This window comes from Lissotriton helveticus, chromosome 10, assembly GCF_964261635.1.
Source record: "Lissotriton helveticus chromosome 10, aLisHel1.1, whole genome shotgun sequence".
In the NCBI taxonomy this organism is placed as follows: domain Eukaryota; kingdom Metazoa; phylum Chordata; class Amphibia; order Caudata; family Salamandridae; genus Lissotriton; species Lissotriton helveticus.
Window position 1 is genome coordinate 1,153,136,958 of NC_136071.1, and position 16,385 is coordinate 1,153,153,342.

Consider the following 16,385-nt stretch of genomic DNA (forward strand, 5'->3'; position numbering starts at 1 on the left):
CCCCCAAACAGAATGCCAGCACCAGCATGGAACCTCAACGTGGTGCTAACCCAATTAATGAAGGCACCATTTGAGCCTATTCACAAAGTTACACTGCACATGCTTACGCTAAAGACAGCCTTCTTAGTAGCTATCACCGCTACGAAGAGTAAGTGAATTCCAAGCTCTGAAACTTCAAGAGTCCAACCTACAAATACACAGTGATAGGATTGTAATGAGGACAGACCCACATTTCATGCGAAGGTGGTGTGACGATTCCATATCAATCAGACAATTCAAATACCAAGTTTTTTCCAAAAACCTTCCACACACACACTGGACGCCAGGAGGGCAGTGATGCACTATATAGAAGGGCACAGGATTGCAGAAAGACAAAGCAGCTCTTTGTATCCTTTGCCAGCAGTTTTTTGGGACGACCAGTTACCAAAAATACCATTGCACAGTGAATTGCACAAACCATACAACTGTGCCACAAACAAGCAGGGCAACAGTTACAAGGAGCAGCTCGTGCTCACTCGATAAGGAAGAAAGGAGCAACAATAGCGTTTCTAGCGAACACACCTATTCAAGACATTTGCCAAGCCGCAACATGGTCTTCAGTGCACACGTTCGCTAAGCACTACTGTGTAGATATTCAAATGAACAAGGAAGCGCATGTGGGACAAAAGGTCTTACAACAAATGTTCCCTCACATTTTTTCCTCTCTGTGCGGCAGTGTAGGGTCTCTGTGCGCTGCAGCCATTGCTGTGTGCGCCAGGAACCAGACCGCGCTTGTGCGCAGCGCCAACTATCACTCCAAACTTTTGCTTTAAAAAACTGAAAAGACTGTGCATTTCCACATGACATGAATTGGTTACACAGGCAAGTACAATTTACGTTTAGAAAAGCACAAGACCCCAACGGCTGATGGTCCATAGACTGCCTGAAGTACATGCAGTTCTTCAGCTGAAAATGCCATTATAACGGAATGGTCAGAATATAATTGGGGGAGAAGAAATTAGATGGGCAATGGGGAGAGCCTAAAAGCTGACCGAGATAACTGACATACTTTAGTTACACCCTTCCAGGACTTAGTGCAATCTCATAATATCCCACATACCCAACAGTGGAGACATGCTCTAGTGGTGCACAGAATACATGGAAAACTGGGGCCATGACCTATCTACTTACCGCGATCCCCAATTCTTCAACATCTACTCACCGGGAAGGAATATGGTGCGACGGATTCTGGCTTATATGCAACTCTAAAAGATCTTCTTGCAAGCCAACTCAAATGCACTTCATAATTTGAGGGAAGTGCAATTACAGACACAATTCTTTGAGGGGGATTCAGAGCAGCCACTAGAAGAAAATGATTGAGGGTTAAGGGAGGTCTGTCTGAAAGTTATTTTAAGATACTACATCAATGGTAGTGGACCCCCAAAAGACTCTATGCCTCCTTCTAATCCAACCCTTGTTTCTCTCTTTTTCTCTTTCATGTGTCTTGCTTCTCCTTTTGTCTCGGTCTCCTCCCATTGCTCCCGTCGTTCCCTTCTTTTTGCTTTTCTCTTCTTCTGTCCTCACCTCTCGTCTCCTAACTTGTTTTTTCTCTTTTCCTACTTTTCCTTCCTTTTCTCTAGTTTTCCCTGATCCTTCAATCACACGTGATCTTTGTTTCTATCATCGCCTTGTCTCATCCCTCTCCCATTATTCCATATTTCTCTCCCTCCATTTTTCCCTTGTAACTCTCCTTTCCATTAACCTTTACCTCCCTTTCACCTCTCCTAGAGGCCCTGTCCTTCCCTATCACTCCTTTCCTTTTATTTCCCTACCTCTCTCTCTTTCCTCACTGTTGTTTCCTTTCTCGCTCCTGGACAGTTGCTACAAGATTAAACTGGTTTTAGTTAGCATTATTTTGGACAAAGAAAATCAATCTTTTGGACCAACATTACCCACATGAGTGCCAATAATACTATAAAATCAAACCGAAAATTAAACCATTGACAAAATAAAACTATCAGTCAAAAAGCAGCACGTTTGGGGTTTTTCATTCATTAATGCCAACTTTAATATAAAGTGATGTTATAAAAATGTGTTTTTACATTTGAAAAAGCTGTTCCATATCTTTCTGCACTGAGCAAAATACATTCTTGTTCATTAAAAAGATTGGTTGCTTTCCTAACCTTTTGTTAGTAAAGACAGTGCTTAATTTGTGCTGGTGGTTTCCAGCGCTTAGCACTTATTTCTCAGAGGCGGGTCTATGACTTATGTGCACCTATCTTTCCAAATACATTTTCTTCGCCTGCACAAGTTGCACAGAAAGTACAGCTGTTTGTTATATTAATTCTGCACGTAGATGAGAGCTTCTTGCAATAAAGAGGGAGAGGGGGGGGTCACAGGTTGGGCGCTTCTGCAGATGTGAATGTGAATGTGAATGTACAGGAATTTATATAGCGCAAATCACCAAGCGGTTTCTAAGCGCTTGCTTAGGGAACCCGTCCTGGTATTCCCCTGTGAGATAACCCCGGCAGGGTATCCGCAAGGTGAAAGCCAGGCATCCCGCCGCGAGGGGCCGTTGTGGAGATTAAGCAAGCTATTGCCCAGAGTCGCAGAGTGTGAACCCGTGCATCGAGTAGGCACCGGAGCGAGAATTGTCGAGTCCATGGACATTTTAGGACTCAAGACCCCGCCGAGCCGGGAATTGAACCCTGGTCCCGGGCTGACCTCTGCTTCCAGGTCTGCCTCCTCTAACCAGTGAGCCACACTTCTCCAGATGCAGAACAAGCAGATTTAAAAGTGTAACCTTTAAGTGTAGGCGGGGCTCAACAATAGATTTATAGAAACACGGACTCCTCCACTTACAGAAACATCCAATTCACTCTAGAAAACACACACATTTACACCATGCGTGCATTTTTCCGTAAATACGACTCCTTAAATAAAAGTCCTCGGTCTAATTCATACAGGAGATGCAGTCCCTCAGTACATCACATAGGTAGTACAGGCCGCCGGGCAGACTTACAGACCCGGAACCCAGACATGAGATTTGATGTGTTTAAAATGGTAGTGATCGTGTATATTATTTTATAGCAGCTAGACCTTATTTCATGAACTGTATAAATGTGCATATTGCTCTAAATGAAACATTGACTTGGTAATAAGGGCTTAGAAATAGTGCCTCTTTATTTCACTGTAGCTCACATGACTTCTAATTCAGTCATGTTCTTGTCATTCACTGTAACCACGGACCTGGCCATACAATTAACCTCATGTAACCCATTTCAGGATGAATTGAGCCTCACTTATAGACCGTCCCCCCCCCCCTCTTAGACAACACCTTCTGTAGACACAGTCCACAATGTCTTTATCGTTGCTCATACAGCTTTCTGCACAGGGACTGGAGCCTCGCTGTCTGTGTAGCCATGTACACAGGACAGCCGGAGAAGAGACAGTCTAGCACAGCAGGATATTTGTGTACACCTCTTCAACTGGGCACACGGGAGAGGTGCCCTACAGTCTGTGTCAGGAAGCACAGGGTTCTACACTACGTAGTAAACCACCCCAACCCAGACAGCTCTCCACAGGAACAGGCGCTCCCCTGAGCAATAAAGCCTGGTCTATGCAGGCATACTACTCTAGCACAGCAGAGAAGGGATGCCTGCGGTCTGTGCCCGGGGGCACAGGGATCTACATTACATAGCACACAGCCCCATACCTGAACAGTTCCCTACATGAGTCACACTGAGCTATATACCGATGTCTATGCAGCCACATACAACAGGAAAGGCTGAAGAAGTGCTTCATTTGAGTCTGTGGTTGCAGGTGCTTTCCACCAGCATTCATTTTTTGGCACCAGGACTTATTTTTTTCATTTCATACTTTGACCAAGATCAGGAGATAGAAAGGCAGAATAGGGGAGGCGGCTGATTTCTGAGTACTTTTGGGCCCGGCACTAATTATTTTACAAATTCTGTATTGGTAAAGTGCGGTGCGGGGAAGTCTGTGGGCTTTTGTTTAAGTATTCATGTTAATCACAGCCCCTTCACGAGCTGTGATTAACATGAACACTTAAACAAAAGCCCACAGTCTTCCCCGCACCGCGCTTTACTAACAAAATAGTAGAGCAAGTTTAAAAACACAGCGTCCGCTCTGGCAAGTATCACGCATTGCACATTAGACTAATGCATTTCAGTGTGGTATTCATTACCGCACTGAAATGCATTGTCACGCATATGCATGTCTCAGCTGTCACTGAAAGTGCTGCCTCACTGAGTGTGGCAGTGCGCCGTCCGTGGTGCGCTCAATGCTCCGACAGCCAGCGTGGGGCTCCCAGCAGAGTTAAGGCTGCTGGCGGGCTCACACTCACTCCAACTGCCACAATGTAGCATAATCCGTGATTGCGATTCCCCGGGGCGCGGCTCTGTCAGTCTGACGAGGGCTCTCAAAACAAACAGGAGCGCTGCTGTATATTAACACCACAGAAAGAAAGCTGACAGTGCCTGGAGGGAGCACCTTGCAGGCATGTTTGGGGGGGCTGGCTCAACTTGCACAGGGCTGATGCAGGTGAGGTTACAATGTAACCTATTCGCCCACGCCGCAAGGTTGCGCAGACCGTTTCTATGGAGTGCTCAAGGGGCTGTGATTAACATGAATACTTAAACAAAAGCCCACAGTCTTCCCCGCACCGAGCTTTACTAACAAAAGAGTAGAGCAAGTTTAAAAACGCAGCGTGTACTTTTGTTAGTAGAGCGCGGTGCGGGTAGGACTGTGGGCTTTTGTTTAAGTATTCATGTAAATCACAGCTCGTGAAGGGGCTGTGTTTAACATGACTGCTTAAACAAAAACCCACAGTCTTCCCCGCACAGCACTGCGCCAAAAACATACAGCAAGTGCCCCAAGCCAGCCTTACCTGCACTCCTGCTGTCAAAACCTCATCAAGTAAGTGCTTTTCGTGGCGCTCCCTTTTTTAAGCGGCGGCACGATTTCTCTTTCAGGATGTCCTGTGTGTGCCCGCTCCACACACGGGAGTGCGCGCTCACAGGAAGATGGGTGTGCGCGCGCGCACCTTATTGGGAACGGTGCTTACAACACATATTCAGTACCCAGAGCTCATCTTCCACCCAGCCACCACAAAAATTACAAACCGCTATAAAGTCTATGCAGAGCATAGTGAATCCGGAAAGATTCACGCTGCAAAACAAATAGTTTCTTACCTGTTGGTGTAGTTTTGCAGCTTGAAGACTTTCTGGATTCACTAGCGATCCAACCCTCCTCCGCCAGAAAGATGAGAAAGGAGGAAGAGAATTAAAACAGGAGAAAGACTTTACAGTAAAAACAAGAAAAGGAATAACACAAGACGAGAAAAAAAGATTTCAAAGATGGCGATCAAAGGTGGGAGCTTCCAGAGGAAGCGCGTCAATGTCACGAAGGACACCAAATGGTGCTGTCTCGATGCCCACCTCGCCCACGGGAAAAAAAGAGAGAAAAAGACTACCAATTCCTGACCCAACCACTAGATGTCAGAATAATGCACAGCATAGTGAATCCAGAAGTCTTCAAGCTGCAAAACTACACCGACAGGTAAACTATTCGTTACATCCTTTCCCCATAAATAGACAATATTGTATTTGCTGTAATGATAACCTATGGCAGAAAACGCACTGCATACGGACACTTAACAACGTACAGGACTGTACTTCTGGACTTCTGGACAAAGTCCAAAGAAGCATCAACAGGTCACCTTGGTCGGCTCTGGGAAGTCCAGGTGCTTTACGGTGTTGAGTGCCGTGTTTAAGTCAATGGGAAAAGTACCCGTAAGAAAGATGCTGCAAGTGGGGACTGTGAGACCAGTCCGGTTGAACATAAAGGGTGGCTCAAGTCTAGATGGTGTCTGTGTCCCAGGGACCCCGTCGGTTCCCTGGAACTCTGGTAGTGGGGCTCGTGTGCAGTGTTTTGTCTGGCAGGACGGTGCTGCGAGAGGCTTTTTCGGTTGTCAGTCTCCTGAAAAAAGAGGCTGCGGGCAGGCAATTGGGGGATCAGTCCAGATAAACCCAAAGAAGGAGGGGGGGTGGATGAGCTCAGCTCTTAATGGTCTTAAAACCCAGTTGGCACAGTCGGTTCACTTGGACTCTGGCTTGGGGCTCAGTGCAGAGGTGCTTTTAGGTGTCCGATCGCAGTGATCGGAGACTTACTTTGGAGGTTGAACTGGAAGTGGGGACAAAACAGGACAGCTGTGCCACTCTGTGCTGGCTTCTGCTCGGCTGATGTTCCTAGTTGGTGTTTGCAGGGTCTGTGTCCAGATTGGACCACCAACAAGTCTTGACTGCTGCAAGGGGTCCTGTACCCCAGGTATTGGTGCTGGAGGGCTCCTGGAGGGTCTAGCATCTCAGGTGGTGGGTTCTCTGAAGCTCCCCTGCCTTGAAATGCAAATCAGCAGATCATCCTGTGGCAGGGGTGTTAACACGCTCTTCCCGAGCAGGTTTTGTTTCTGACCTCCTGAGAGCAAAGGCTCTCACCCTGGTAGGGTCAGAAACTAGACTCTGGTGGCAGACTGGCGAGAATCAGTCCGCGCACCAGTGGCTGGTAGGTTTTCAGGGGCACCTCTAAGGTGTGCCCTCTGTGTGAATGTATTAATAAATCCAACACTGGTGTCCGTGTGGGTTAATCTGATAGAGACTTCTAGCTGCAGATTCCTTACCTTTGAATTTCCCAGGCGTCAGGCTGGATCCGGAAAATTTTGCTGAGCAATACTCCCTGCTCCCACCGTCAGGTGGTCACATTCAGCTCCACGTGACAGTCTGCAGCATTGGTTATGATGTCTTTGTCACCTGTGTAGGTGCCAGTTAAGTGCCAATCCTGGAAGAGCTTTTTCTCGACTTTTTGTCAAATTCTGATTTTTTTTTCTGTCTGTGTGTGCGAGGGATGTCTTCGAGGATGACCGGTTTCTAGCCATGCGGTGTCTGTCACCGCATGATGTCGGTCACCGACACCCACCTCGTCTGTCTCTGGTGTCTCGAGTGCGAGCACGACTCAGTCGTGCTCGGCCTGTCGAGCCATGGCTCGGAAGGCCTTGAAGGAGCGGGCGATGTGGCCCTGCAGTCTACACCATCGTGCAAAACTCCGCAGAGTGTCCCGGTCCCAACCTAAGAAGAGGTAGCAGGACCACTCCCAGAGCCCTAAGTCCTCTTTGTCCCACCTGAGGTCCTCGGGACACTCTGGGAAGAGGATAAGAAGTCCAAGCGGACTTCATCTTCACCTCGGTTGTCGTCTGTCAACAAGGGAGGTAAGGAGCACTAATGCTCTGGCCAGGGTACTGCGGAACTGGAGCCTGGGTCATCTTCATGCCTCCCTCTCTTTCTGGGAGCCTGAGCGAACCCCGCTCAAGTAAGAGTTTTACAAGGCCTTACGCCTGGTATTTGAGCAGGCCGACCTGGTTGGTGAGCCCTTGAGCCCTGCGGGGTCGGAGGAGGCCCTATCTGGTTAGACGCTGTCAGCTCTGACCACGGTGTCGGTATGGCCTTGTGGGTCCGATCCAGGATCCAGGTTGACGCTGGTCGTGCCAACGTGACTTCCCTGACATCGGACCCGAAGTCTGTGCATATGACGTCTTTGGCGCCCACCGCGGTGCCAGCCCCATCTTCAGCCCCAACGACACTAAGCCAGAACGATGTCCCTCGATGCAGATTATGACTGAACCCAGGGATTCTATGTTGTCGCCTGAGCACTTTGAGGATGTGCTAGGCTCTCCCACTTTCAGACTACGGCGGACCTCCTGCATTCGCTGGGGTTCTCTGTAAATGTGCCAAAGTCACTCCTGACTCCTTATCAGATGATTCCTTTCATTGGGCCTGTTCTGGATACAGTGAAGTTTTGGTCTTATCCCCGAGCAGCGAGTCCAGGATATTCCGATTATGATACCGATGCTTCAGCCTCTGTCCTGGATTTCGGTGAGATGGACTCTGTCACTGTTGGGCCTCATGGCCTCCTGAATCCTCTTAGTAAAGCATGCCAGATGGCGAATGTGGGCTCTGCTGTGGGACTTGTAGTTCCAGTGGGCACAGAATAGAGGAAATCTCACTGACATGGTCCAGATCTCTGAAAGAGCTGCAAGTTCTCTGCAGTGGTAGTTAACAAATTGTGATCGGGTCAACAGCAGACCCCTCTCCCTCAGCCAGAGCTAACAGTAGTGACAGATGTGTCACTTCTGGGTTGGGGTGGCCATCTGGGAGAGGTGGAGATCAGAGGACACTGGGCTCCACATAAATCTGTTGGAACTCCGAGCGATTAGATTGGCATTAAAAGCATTATTTCCCTATGTCAAGGGGAAGCCAGTGCAGCTGTCTACGGACACCATCACCATGTGGTACTGCAATATGCAGGCCGGGTGGCGTCGTGGACCCTTTGTCGAGAGGCCCAGCTTCTCTGGACATGGTTGGAACAGCAGGACGTAACCATGAGGGTTCAATACATGGCAGGTTCTCTGAACGCCAGGGCGGACAAACTCCGCCGTCTATGCCTAGCGGATCACAAATAGCATCTCCAGTTGGAGGTGGCTCAAGGTCTCTTTCATCAGTGGGGAGAACCTTGATTAGATTTGTTCACCTCCTGAAGAGAACGCGCAATATCAGCAATACTCCGCGCTGGAGTTTCCAAGGTGGCTATTGCTCAGCAACGCTTTTTGTTCCGAGTGGAGTTAGGCCTTCTGTACGGCTTTCCGCCCATGCCACTTCTGCCCAGGGTTCTAAAGAAGATCAGGAGCCCCAAGTCATTCTAGGGGCTCTGAGAAGAGTCTGGTATCCAGCGCTTCTGAAAAGGAGCATCGATCCTCCGATCAGTCTTCCGATTCAGGAGGATCTTCTGTTGCAGCAGCAGGGTAGAGTCCTCCACCAGAGCCTGTCAACTCTCTGCCTCCATGCGTGGAGATTGAGCGGCGGCATTTGATAACTTTTGACCTTCCTCCCCAAGTTTGTAAAGTTATCGTGGCAGCCAGGCGGCCCTGCACTAAGACTGTATATGCCTGCCTTTGACAAAAATGTGTATCCTACTGTACCGAAAGGTCTACTGACCCTCTTTCTGCTTCTTTCTCCTGCCCTTCCATTTATTTTAACCCTTGCCCAACAGGGCTCTGCTTTGGGAACTCTCAAGGGTTATCTCTCTGCTCTGCCTACCTTTTTGCGGCTGTCAGACCAGCCTTCTCTCTTTAAATCTCCTATTGTACATAGATTTCTGAAAGGGATGGCTCAGTTATTTCCACTCACACCCTTTGTTATACCACAGTGAGACCTTAATTTGTTCCTCTCCTACCTGATGTGTGCTCCCTTTGAGCCCTTACATTGTTGTCCCCTCCGGCTGTTGACCATCAAAATAGCCTTCTTAGTGGCGATTACATCGACCCGGAGTGTGAGTGAGTTGCAGGTGTTATCTTGCTTGCCTCCCTATTTAATATCCTTTCTGGACAAAGTGGTGCATCGCACCCGGGATTCCTTTTTGCCCGAAAGTCATGACCCCATTCCATCTGAGTCAGTCCATCACATTGCCCACCTTCTTTGCTCCTCCGCATCCCTCTAAGGAAGAGGAGCATCTCCACCGACTGAATAACAAAAAAGAGCGCTGTTCTACCGTGACCGCACAAAAAAGTTCTGGGTGGACGTCCAACTCTTCGTGGGGTACGTGGGAGCAAAAAAGGGAAGGGCAGTGCAGAAAAGGACCATTTCTTGCTGGGTCTTTCTTTGCATTAAGATCTGCTATGCCCTGGCAAAGAAGCAGCCCCCTGAGGGATTAAGGGCCCAAATAACCATGGGAAAGGCTGCAACTACAGCATTGGCTTGGGGTGTCCCACTCCCAAGACATCCGTCACGCAGCAACGTGGGCATCATTGCACCTGTTTGCAAAGCACTATTGCTTGGACGATCATCAGAGAGCTGGGCATTTTGCCCACTCGGTCCTGCAGGACTTTCTAGTTTAAGATATTAGTCTGCAGCCCACCGCCGGGATGGCATGGCATGGGTATCTAATTCAAAGGTAAGAATCTGCAGCTAGAAGTCTATCAGATGAACAAGTTACTTACCTTCGGTAATGGATTATCTGGTAGAGCCTCTATCTAGCTGCAGATTCCTCACAACCCCACCCATTCCTCCCCGCTTTGCAGACTAGGGTTACTCCCCTTTCAGGGCCCTAGTTTTACACATCACTGCATCTGCTATATAGTGGCTGTGTGCTTCTGGCGTGGAAAAACTGACATCTGTGTGCCTGGGTGGAGCCACCCGACAGTGCACGCAAGGGGTATTGCTCAGATAATGTTTCCGGATCAAGACTGATACCTGGGAAATTCAAAGGTAAGGAATCTGCATCTAGATAGTCTCTACCAGATAATGCATTACTGAAGGTAAGTAATTTGTTCATTAATACGAAATGTTTAATACCAAACATCCCGTTTTTTTAGTAAAACCATTATGTAGCTGGGGAAGCACATATACACAAAATGGCTTTACTGTTCACTTGTACTGGCAGCAATGGGGCTGACCAGCACAGGGGCATATCTGCTCATGCAGTCATGCCCTCACATGTAGTATAGTGCACCCGACCTTAGGGCTGGAAGGCCTGCAGTAGGTGTGTCTGTGGGCATGGCTCACAGTGATGTATGCTATGTCGTGTTTTCACCTTTGTCTGCACCAAGATATGCATCCTGCATTGGCAGTCTATGTGTTTGATGAAGGGTCCTTTAGGGTGGCACAATTAGTGCTGTAGCCCTTAAGGGCCCTCTTTAGCCTCCTTGCCATAGTTAACAGGGGTACCATTTACTAGGCACCTACAGGAAATGTGCCAAAGGTATTGCCAGTAGGGGTACAATTTGCCTGTTTTGGAAAAGAGATCTGGCACTTGGGACTTTGGTAGCAAGAAATCGGTGTACCTATAGTCAATCACATCGAATACCAGACAAAAAGTAGGGCTAACCATGTCAAAAAGGCTACTTTTCTACAGATACCCTCTTTGAGAAGATTAATAAAGATAATGAGACCACTAAAGCCATGGGAGCGCTGCAGAAACCATCTCACCTGTCACTGCGCCTCTTACCCTGGAGGTTCCAAGACCACCTCCCCTGAAAACTTCACTTCATACCAGTGGACTCTAACACAAACCACGTGCACTAAGGGTTACTGCAGAGGCTCATACAAAGTAGTTACCAACTCCAGAGGTAGAGGCAACTGTAGATTTACAAAACTATCCTCCACAACCACTAGTCCCCTTACTCCCCAGTCATTCCTCCCGATCACACGATACCTGCCGGTGGTCGACAACAAGGGTTTCTTCCCACCTGGCAGAATATCACCTCCGACCAGTGGGTGTTGGATATTATTCAATGTGTTTGTTGTCTGGAGCTCACTTCTACGCCTCTCAACATTCTCCCTCGCAAACACAAACTTTCTCCACAAACGCAGCAGTTGCTCTTGAAAGAAGTGACAAACTCTCCTAAAATCCCTTTTTTTTTTTTTTTTTTAAAGGAGCTTTTGAACCTGTTCCATTCCACCAACAAAACACAGGTGTATATTATCTATACATCTTTATTCTCAAAAAGGATGGTTCCCTCGGATTTTAATCAGATCAACAGGTAACAGTAAGAACAGTCCTGCATCTCCTCGAGAGGTGGCTTAATGTATAACCGGAGTACCTCATGCTAGACTGAACATGCGTCCATTGCAGGAGTGCTTATCGCACCAATGGACTCAAGCGGTGGGTCAGTTAGATCTTGATTGGCCGTCAAGCTGGACACTCTGCAGTGGTGGAACACCAACAACCTGTTAAAGGGACGGCCTTTCCTAGACCCAGTTCCGCAGAAGACAGTAACAACGGACGCCTCCCTTACAGGGTGGGGAGCACATTCCCAGCAACTCACTGTCCATGACCACTGAACACTCAGTCAGAGATATCTCCACATTGATCCCCTTGAGTAACTAGCTGATCACCTAGTGCTAAAAGCCTTCCTTCCTCAAACAATTGGCAAGGTAACCCTCATCAAGAAGGACAATATGACAGCCATGTATTATTTCCAAACGCGGGGGGGCACCAAGTTCCCAGAGCTTTCCCAGTTAGCCCAGACCATTTGGAAGTGAGCTCGGCAATACAACATTCACTTGTTAGCAGAATATCTCCCAGGAGTGGACAACGACATTGCGGATCTCCTCAACAGGAGGTACTAATAAGTCCGTGAGGAGGAGAACTTGTGCACCCACAAGTCCTCCTCCAATATTTTCAGCGTTGTGGACAACCACAAATAGATCTTTGCCACAGCAGAAAAATGCAACATGCCCAGACATCTCCTCCAGGTTCCCACAATCCAAGGTCAATGCACTATGGATGAGTTGGTCCAGGATATTTGCTTACACTTGTCCACCTTTCCCATTACTTCCGTTTCTGGGTCGCAAGCTTCGGCAGACATCTTTCACCCTCAAATTGATGGCTCCTACATGGGCACGGCAGCCATGGTTCGTCACACACCTCAAAATGTTGATGGATCCCAACAAGCACTACTGAACAGGCAGGATCTGCTCACACAGAAACATGGAGGAATCAGACACCTGGATCCGAGATTGCTCAACCATGCAATCTGGTACCTGAAGTCTTAGAATTTGGATACATTAATCTCCCACAACAATGTATGGATATTCTAAGAGGCACGCAGGCCTACTACTCAGACCGGTCATTCTGCCAAATGGAAAAGATTTTGTTACTATTTGTCAGTCCAAACACATTGATCCCTTAGCACCTAAAGTACAGTGCATTGTTTGCTGCTTGTTTCACTTACATACCCCTGGTTTAGCTTTGACATCTTTAGAGCTACACCTAACAGCAGTGGCTGCATATCTTCAAATTAGGCAACTCACTTCCCTACTTAGGATTCCAGTTGTCAAGGCCTTCCTAGAAGGGCTTAAAAGTCTTTCCTCCTAGAGTTCCACCAGCTTACACATGGAATATTAATATTGTATTAAGCAGATTAATGGGCCCTCCATTTCAACCCCTCCACTCCTGCCCCATCCAGTTTTTATCCGGGGAGGAAACATTCCTATTTGCTATCACTTCACTCAGACGGGTCAGTGAGCTTCAGGCATTCACTTCAGAAGAACGCTCGTTCCAAATACATAGGGATAGGGTTGTACTTTGTACCACGCCAAAATTTCTTCTTAAGGTGGTCTCACAATTTCATCTTACTCTATTGAACAACCTGTCTTTCTCCCCCCAACCTGATTCAATTGCAAAAAGGGCTCTCTGTACCTTAGATGTAAAAAGAGCTCTCATGTAGGATATTGACATGACTGAATCATTTAGAAAAACACAACTATGTGTCGCTTTCTCTAAACCTCTCAAGGGAAGGGCCATTTATAAATCTGGCACTGCATGATGGATAGTAAAATGTATCCAAATGCAATTTCCATATGGATTTTAGAGCAGCTCTATTTCCAAAACGGTGAACGAAATTGCAATTTCTGTTTTTTTTGGTGGGGCGGATTAAGCTCTATGAAAATTGTGCGCTTTCCTCCATTCTAATTCCCCTATCTGCCATGGAATCTTGTACCCTATCTCCACTGTCATCCTATACCCTCTGATATCACTGAAATGAAGAGCGTACAAATACATTAATACACATCAATACTGAGGTAAAGATTAAAAAAAAATACATTATGTATTTCAACAGGGTCCTGGTGTCCGTCCAATGGCTATGCATATATTTTTACAAGCAAAATGGGTATCAAATGAACACAGTTGTTTGGTGAAGGCATGCAAAGTGGATAGGTTACGAGAGATACAGACTGCTGTCATAGTGTAGCCCCATAGCCAGCAGTACAGAAGAGATTTTATGAAAATCCTTTTTAATAAATTGCGAGTTAAAGACCTCTACGGTATATGTATGAATCACAAATTGTTATGTAATTGCAATATGGGTGTTGGTGAGACTTTGAAATATGTTGTCTGGTAGTGTAAGGAAGCTGAAAAGAAACTACCCTACTTCGAGAGCTGCAACAGTGTCCATTTATTTTCAATAATATAAATAAAATTGTTAGTGTAATTGTATGCTATTTTAGTAAGATAGAAAAGTATAAAGTTAGAATCTGTAAATAGTGCAAATACATTGTATGAAAGTTAATTATAGGATATTATTGCAAGTATCATCTCTTAAGGATTTAATAAGCTAAAAACAAAAAAAGTACTTTCACTGTTAATAAAACATTAGACAAAGCGCAAGGCAAAGTGAAAGCTAAAAACAAATGAAGTTGGCTAAATAGAAGAAATGTTCTTAAGTCTTTTTCAAACCCTTTTAAGGAATGTTGTACTCCGGGACACTTCATGGCTGTAAGAAGCCTAGTAGCCAATCTGGGATGTTGTTGCTATGATCTCTGAGATGACTGATTCTGTTTTTCACCTTCTTTCAGATCATGTCTGGACCGAAGTGTACTGTGTATCAGAGAAGCGGTGGCTCCACTGTGATCCCTGCGATGGTGTTTGTGACAAACCCCTCCTTTACGAGGTGGGATGGGGAAAGAGTCTCTCCTATATCTTCGCTTTCTCCAAGGACGAGGTAAGGTTGCGGGTTAACAGAATGCAAACCTGGCACTGGCTGTCAAGGGAGCAATCATAAATGCATTAGGCGTGCATCAATTCTGCTGCATGACCCATTCTAGATTCACATATTGTGCATTATACCCCCTTTAGTGATATGGTTTCTAAAAGTATTATCTATATGAGTCATTACAAAATTGACCTTAAATTAGTGGCCTACAGAATACCAAAACCCATATAGAATAACATAAAGCTGCCAATCAGTTGTTACTGATAAGTTTCATTTTTCAAATTTAACTGGGATTAAGGTGTGGGGTGACATTCGTTGGGTCATGATTACTAAATCATATTTTCAGATTTTACTTGCAGACTGTGTTGTACAATGACCAGGAGCTAGATCTGCCCAGATTTCATTACAAGACCGGAGGCTACCAATGCAAGCTCCACACATCCTCTTTGAAGCATTACATCTCAAATGAAATTGTTCTAGAACAGAATACAGCTAGACCCCAATAGGCAGGCCCACAGTACAACCTGCCACTTTTAAATGCGGCTCCACACAGATAAGTATCTCCAATATTGTATCTGTAATATCTTTATATTGTTGTCTTTCTTTTATTTGTTGAATACAGGTTTCCAATTTACGGAAACCTTCTCCCTTATTAATGGCCATAGTGTCTTTGATTTCCAATTATTAATTGTAAAAGCTTTGAAGCTAGGTTATTTTAATCATGGACAAAGCTTACACGGTTCTCACCCCTGCCTGTTTTGAAAAAGAGATCTGGCACTTTGGACTTTGGTAGCAATAACTCAGTGCACTTCCAGTCCATCACATACCAGACAAAAAGTGGGGGTAACCATGTCAAAAAGGGCTACTTTTCTACAGATACCCTCTTTGAGAAGATTAATAAAGATAATGAGACCACTAAAGCCATGGGAGCGCTGCAGAAACCATCTCACCTGTCGCTGCGCCTCTTACCCTGGAGGTTCCAAGACCGCCTCCCCTGAAAACTCCACTTCATACCAGTGGACTCTAACACAAACCACGTGCACTAAGGGTTACTGCAGAGGCTCATACAAAGTAGTTAACAAGTCCAGAGGTAGAGGCAACTGTAGATTTACAAAACTATCCTCCACAACCACTAGTCCCCTTACTCCCCAGTCATTCCTCCCGATCACACGACACCTGCCGGTGGTCACAACAAGGGTTTCTTCCCACATGGCAGAATATCACCTCCGACCAGTGGGTGTTGAATATTATTTAATGTTTGTTGTCTGGAGCTCACTTCTACTCCTCGCAACATTCTCCCTCGCAAACACAAACTTTCCCCACAACAGCAGCAGTTGTTCTTGGAAGAAGTGACAAACTCTCCAAACATTTTTTTAATTTTTTTAAAAGGAGCTTGAGAACCTGTTCTACTCCACCAACTTCGGTGTCGCTACTGCACCCTTAGTCTTTACCAAGTGTCTACCAAGGAAATTGGCTCATTGGAAGAACAACTCTTTAAAAGTGCTTTCAACACATGCAGGCCACCATAAACATACTTAATCAACTAGTCTTTACAAAAGGCTCCTTAAAGCCTCACCTTCAACCCTTTCAAAGTCAACCTTACTTCGGGCACTTCTCAATTGACACTAGGTATGGCTTACCTGAATATAGCCAGGATACAAATATTCGAGATTTTCATTCCCCAATTTTAATCAGATCAACAGGTAACTGTAAGAACAGTCATGCATCTCCTCGGGATGATGGCTCAATGTACAACCATAGTACCTCATGCTAGACTGAACATGCGTCCATTGCAGGAGTGCTTATCGCACCAACGGACTGGACTCAATTAATCTTACAAACT

General features: G+C 46.3%; 1 protein-coding gene across 2 annotated transcripts in view; it reads left to right on the plus strand.

Moving 5' to 3' along the window:
- The window catches only part of NGLY1 (N-glycanase 1), a 213,168-nt gene that overhangs the window by 132,556 nt on the left and 64,227 nt on the right, over positions 1-16,385 (plus strand). For both annotated transcript variants that reach the window (XM_078663965.1, XM_078663966.1), the window contains exon 7: positions 14,406-14,551. In XM_078663965.1, the coding sequence (XP_078520091.1) occupies positions 14,406-14,551 (146 nt within the window). The remainder of the gene's footprint in view (positions 1-14,405; positions 14,552-16,385) is intronic.